The sequence below is a fragment of the Antechinus flavipes genome, chromosome X (assembly GCF_016432865.1).
Source record: "Antechinus flavipes isolate AdamAnt ecotype Samford, QLD, Australia chromosome X, AdamAnt_v2, whole genome shotgun sequence".
NCBI lineage: Eukaryota > Metazoa > Chordata > Mammalia > Dasyuromorphia > Dasyuridae > Antechinus > Antechinus flavipes.
In genome coordinates this window covers 45216480-45222657 of record NC_067404.1, presented here as the reverse complement: position 1 = coordinate 45222657, position 6178 = coordinate 45216480, and the positions used below count along the sequence as shown (strand labels likewise).

Genomic DNA, 6178 nt, shown 5'->3' with positions numbered 1-6178 from the left:
AGGGAGGAAAATTTGGAATACAAGGTTTTGCAAGGGCGAATGAATGTTGAAAATTATCCATGCATATATTTTGAAAATAAAAATGTTTAATTTTTTAAAAAAAGAAAAGAAGGTAGTATGGAGATGAACTGGTTTACCAGAGGATCAAGATGGGGAAAAGAGGAGAAAATGTCTTGTGCCGGGGTGATGGCTTGGGAGAGAACTGAGGGGTTGAGAGTTTGGGAGTAATAATATGGACAAAAACATATGGTCTGAAATGGGAAGGCAGTGGAGAAGTGACACACCAATAGGTTAGTATGGGCAGATAAGGCGATTTCAGTGTTCTTGAACATGGAGGTGGTGGTTATGGGGAATGGGGTTTCAGGAATGATCTACAGGGGGTCAGAATCCCTGGGGTGTGTAGGGTATGAGCAGGTATATGTTGGTCATTAAGTGGAATGTATCCCTCTTCTTTCCAAAGGAGGCTAGAGATTGGGTTGGAGATAGGTATTCCAGTGGGAGATAGAAGGCACCTGGTGAAATGGAAGGTTGTGGTCTCTCTCTCTCCTCTGGAAGCAGGATACTCATATTAGTTCTTTGGCCACTGCTACTAACTCTTCCTCCTCATGACCCAGAAGGGCACCTGAGGGAGAAACTCTAGTTTTGGTCTCCAAAGAGGGATAGTTAAGGTCTACTAACACATCTGACGAGCTAGAAATGGAATACGGGACCTCATATCTATACGGCACAAATGACTTCAGGCAAGACACCAAATGATGCTGTAAAAACTTTATTATTTGAAAAATACAAGTGGAAACAGTACTGACAGCTTGTTTACAAGGTATTTTCCTGAAATACTCCTCATGGTCTTTAAAGATACAAGCACACTATTTACTTTAAGCCAGTACTAAAAGGTGGGGATGCTTGGTTTGGAAAAAAAAAAGCACCACATAAGAGGCCAGACCAATTTGTCTCTGAATATTCAGCCCCAACCTGTCTCCATTAAACAACTAAGCAGAACTTTTGAACCAGACCCTCAAATACAAACTGCAGGCGGTCCTGTCAGCCTGGAGGGCCTTATCTCAGGGGTAAGAGCTGCCCCCCAGTACTGAGGAAACCCTGGTCCTTTTATGAAAGTACAATGAGCTAGTGATACTCAGAGCATCTCTTTGGAAACATTCAACAGGAAGTAAACATAATATTTACAGCCATGGGTGAGTTTTGATTGGCACACTGATGGCAGGAGGAAAGAACTTACTGATTTTGTGAAAGGTTAGAGCAGACGGAATATGAAAATAAATCCCATTACTGATGTCGTTTTTGTGTAGTTTGTAGAAAATAAAATATGCCCACCTTTAGAAGCAGATTATTTACAATATGATGTTGAAGTGTATGTAAACATGTCAGCCAGATTAGGCCGCTGTTGATACCAATACATTGGATTTTTTTTTAGTAGCAATGATGCTTTTAAAATCTAGCTTTACTTGTAAATTCTGAAAGAAGCTACCTAATAGAGAATAACTTTGGAAAAATGTGTCAACTTCTGGCTCATGTTTGTTCTGTTAAAATGAAAACCCATGAACCGGAATCTATCTTCAAAAGATGGGCAAAATTAGGCATCTCTACAAAACTCGTGTGTGTGTGTGTGTGCATGTGAGTGCGTGTGTGTATGTGTGTGCCCTTGCCAGTACCTAAATGTAGTCTGGCTTGCTTGCCCTCCTGCAGTATTACCTAAGGGAAAAATGATTTAGGTATTGGAAATTCTACCAGTGGTTTCTTGTGAGATAAGAAATGTTTATAGTATGATTGATTTTGGGAAAAATGTGTCACATACAAACTGTCAAAATATGTCCAATAACAGTGTGCTTTAAAAAAAGAATAAAATGTCAAAACTTGAGAACAGTAGTATAGTCATAGTAGACACCCCAAATTAATTTTTTTTGAGTGTCCACAAGTTTTCATTCAAAAAAGCCAACTAAGCCAATCATCAAGTGAGAGAAATGGCCATGTAAGGTTGGAGCCAGTCTGTCTATGGCCTTTAGCAGAAGGTGCTATATTATCTATAATCCAAAGTTGTTATAATAGATTCCCATAAGGGAGCTACAAGGCTAAAGCGATTTCTATTTGACAATCACACACACAAAAAAACAAAAACAAACAAACAAAAACAAAGGAAAACAACACATAATTTCTGAATACTTCCCAGGTTTAGATAACATTCCCCCCCAGGATTTTGGTTAATGAATAGGAAGGAGATTAGGTCATCTTGAGACCATCGAAGCCGCAGAATTTCCATCTTTTCTCCAGGCTGGCTCCGACTCCAGTCATCTCTTGCTTAAAGGTGCATTGCAGGCGGCTCATCAGAGTTTCTACTTCGCTGGTGCTAATCTGCAGGGGAGAGAAAAGTATGGTTGGAAGGCGGCTTTAGTGCTCCTGGGTAAGCAAAGCTCAGCTACGTCACTATAGGGCTTCCAGAATCCTAGCCATCTCCAGGCTGGAAGGGATCACAGGGGCTCTCTAATTCAAACTATAGCTGACCAGAAACTTTCCCAATAATATACCCAATCAAAATGTAACCAGACTCCAAGAAGTACCCTGTGGTGAGGGGAGCCCATTCTCCTACTGGACAAGTCCAATGATTGTAAAGCTTTTCCTTCCATGTAGAGTGCTCTTATTTCTGGGCCTTCTTAAAATGCCCATAGTACTTTAAGCCATTACTGGCCATTTATACCTGACTTTGAATGGAATCTGAAAAGAGATTTTAGTAGCAAGGAGAGAAAAGGAGATGGAAACTGAATAAATTTGGCACTTGGGGAGATGAAAAAAGGGTTTTGCTAAGCATAAAAAAAATACAGAGTTGGCAGGCTGGGGTATTTCGGAGGTGCTTTGTTCTTTGTACGTGGAACTCGCTGAACTCCAGGGTGGGGAAAGTATACCGGCAACACAGTGAGGCCCACTGATTTCTGCACAGACAACCCAAACTGAAAATCCTTCCCCTGGAACATTGCCCCACATCCATTGGGGTGACATCGCCGGGCACCCCCACCAAGGAGGAAAGGGAGAGATCAGAACTTCAGAATGCTAATGCTGATCCCACCTCTTAGCCAAGGTGATTGACTACAGGTGCAAAATGAAACATTCGATTTCAGAAATGGCCAGTGTGTTGAATTTTTTTTTTTTGCTTGAATATAAAACTGTTAAGAGTCCAGGTCTTTTGGAGGGTGAGTGGGTACAACAAAGAAATGGAAAACACACAGAAGAGAACAGAAGAATGTTCTGAAAGAGCTAAGTAGGGCAGTTTTGTTAATATATGCTTAAAAACTCCCCAACTGTATAAAACAAGAACTTGCAGTTTTGTATGTGGTTTATTTTTTCCCCTTGCATACTGAGATCTTTGTTTTGGTTGATGTTGTTAAGTTCATAGTAAAAAAGAATATTTTTTAAGATGGAAGGAAAAAAAGAAATGGAGAGAGAGATCCTAGTTCCACCTGGAGCATATAGCAAATAGTGTGACAGAAATGGATCCAAGTGAAGATGGTGGCAGGAGGCCAGGCTTCTGAGGCTCACTTCTGCCACTGCTGCTTCTGGGATCCACTTACTCAGAGGGGAAACTGAGGCACCAAATGGGGAAGTTGGTCATCCTCACATGGGTGGCAGGGCCAGGTCATGTGACTTAAGAGGCTGACTTTCATTCTCCCATAGTTTGCTACCTCTAATATCAATGGCATAGCAACAGTTCTGAATTGGACTCACGTATGTAATCGTAACTTTAGAGCTAAAAGGAAATCGAGAGGGCTTTGAGGCAGACAGAAAGAAGTTGGGTGAGTTGCCCAGCGACACACAGCTGACAACTGTCTGAGGCCACGTTTTGAACTCTGGGCTTCCTGCTCCCAAGCCCAGTGCTCTAGGTACTGATCTCCACACCTGTCATCTCTACAATGCCAGAAGAGACCGGCTGGCCCCTAATTGTGAGGAGGGCAAGGAGACCATATACATATTGTTACCGATGCTTTTGATAAGGGCCAGAGTCTTGCTCCCACTCTGAAGCTGCCCATGGGCAGTAGAGAAAAACAGGGAATGCACAGGCCCCCGAGATGGCATTTGGGCTGGTCTATAATAGCGCCGTGACAGAGATTTATGTGTTGACAGCAAAGAGAACAAGAGATTCGAGTGCAATCTCCTAGTCCCAGACAAGTGTGTGTCTGGGGAGTCTGGCTGACTATGGGCCTCGTTTGTCTGTGGAACCTCGTGCAAGATATATTGCTGCAGGTGTCTCCTGTCTGGGACCATGCTACAAACTGACTTACAGCTTGGGAATGGAAAAGAGCAGAGGACTCGGGCCATGATGACTGTGTCAGAAAGGCAGGGACCAGAGCCCTTGTCGGCCATACCCCCGGCCACAAGTTGTAGGATCCCCACCCTGCTGATTATTCAACTCAAAAAACATTTGTTTGCTCTTCCACCTCCCCCTATCTCCCAGGATAGAAAAACTGAAGCAGCAGCAATACTAACGTCCCCAAATGCACTCCTCATTATGCATCCTGAGGCCATCGTGTCTCTGGCAGGACAGGCTGACATTTTTGATCACTGTTTTTCTGGAATCACAGTTGATCATTGCACTAATTAGAATTCTTAAAGTTTTCAAATGTATTCTTTCTACAATGTTGTTATTGTCTAGATTGTTTTCCCGGTTCTGCTTGTTTAGTTTTTTTTTTTTTTAATAAATTCAAAGGCTCCAGCTACTCCTGGGGCAAGGACTAAATAACTGATAAAAGCTACTGAGAAAATTAGAAAGCAGTCTGACAGAAATAAATTGCTTTTGTCTAGTCATTTTTTAGTCACGTCCAAATCTCTGTGACCCCACTTAGGGTTTTCTTGGAAAAGATTTTGCCATGGTTTGCCATTTCTTTCTCCAACTCATTTTACAAGTGAGGAAACTGAGGCAGAGTCAAAAATGGCTTGCTCAGGGTCACAACCTAGTATCTGAGGCTGGATTGGAATTCAGGAATCCAGGCCCAGGGATCTATTCATTGTAGCAGCATCTAATTACCCCATGTGGCAGAAACTGGGTTTAGATTAAGACCTGATGTCATATACTAACAGAAGCTCCAGTTGGGTCAATGACATCAGTAACATAATAGACAAAATACAGGAGGCAAGGAATTAGCTTTGGGCTCTTGGAGAACAGAAGAAGTCATGACCAAATAAGGAATAGAGAGGATCCCAACAGATAAAATGGATCACTTGGACTACATAGGTTAAAGGACTTTTTCGCTGACGTGTTTACAAAGAATCTAACCCGGCCTCCTATCACCATCCCACCTTCCTCCCCTCATAAATACCTTGGTATCAAGACGTTGCAGGTAAGAACATATGTATTCGATGCTCGCTCCAAAGGGGTGTACATGAAGAAAGGTGGATATTATGCCTACAGAGAAAACACCATAGGAGTTAGCCTGGAGATACTTTGGAAATTTCCAAATTATGACTCAGTACTTGTGGAAGCCATTTCCACACTGGGAGTTCCTATACTGATGAAATCTTGGGTCTAGACCAATCACACTGATTCAAACAGAAAGCTGACATTTTAGGAGTCTCCTCCCAGGACTTAGCACACCGAAAAATGATAGGCATGTGAAGATTTTGTCATGAGTTGATAAGAACAATTTTTGCAGTTCATCTACATGCTCCTTAGGGTCTGGTCTCCATCCTCAAGGGCACATCTTCTTGTGCAGGGCTAGAGACCGACCCAAGGTGGGGTGACTGGGGCTTCGCCCTAGGGCACCAAAATTTAGAGACAATCAAAATGTAGGCTGGGGATTTAAAAAGATTCCATACATATTGAAACCTGTGATTTTTACATGTGGACAGCAATGCACTCCTTTAGTATCGAAATAACTGAACTCAACACCTAGTTATGAAGAATAATTGATGAAAATAGGAAACTACCAGATGGTATGCATTACTAATAACACCCATCTGTGAGCGACTAATGCAACTAATTCTTCCTCCCACTCACAATTGAATTTGTCTTGCATTATTTTTGTATCAGGAAACGGAAAGCTGATTTCAGGGTATATCTGGCGTGACTTGCCTTAGGCACAGAAACGGCCAACAAGAGCTCTTTGGGGCACGAATTCTGTACTTTACCTGATGAGCCTTGTTCCTCTCTGGGGGAGAGTGTGCAGGTTCTACTCTG

General features: G+C 42.3%; 1 protein-coding gene across 8 annotated transcripts in view; it reads right to left on the bottom strand.

Moving 5' to 3' along the window:
- Positions 1-753: 753 nt before the first annotated feature.
- The window catches only part of ENOX2 (ecto-NOX disulfide-thiol exchanger 2), a 305006-nt gene continuing 299581 nt past the window's right edge, over positions 754-6178 (bottom strand). For all 8 annotated transcript variants that reach the window (XM_051969238.1, XM_051969240.1, XM_051969239.1 and 5 more), the window contains 2 exons: positions 5322-5407; positions 754-2367 (listed from right to left, as the gene is read on the bottom strand). In XM_051969238.1, the coding sequence (XP_051825198.1) occupies positions 2236-2367; positions 5322-5407 (218 nt within the window). In that variant the 3' untranslated portion in view covers positions 754-2235. The remainder of the gene's footprint in view (positions 2368-5321; positions 5408-6178) is intronic.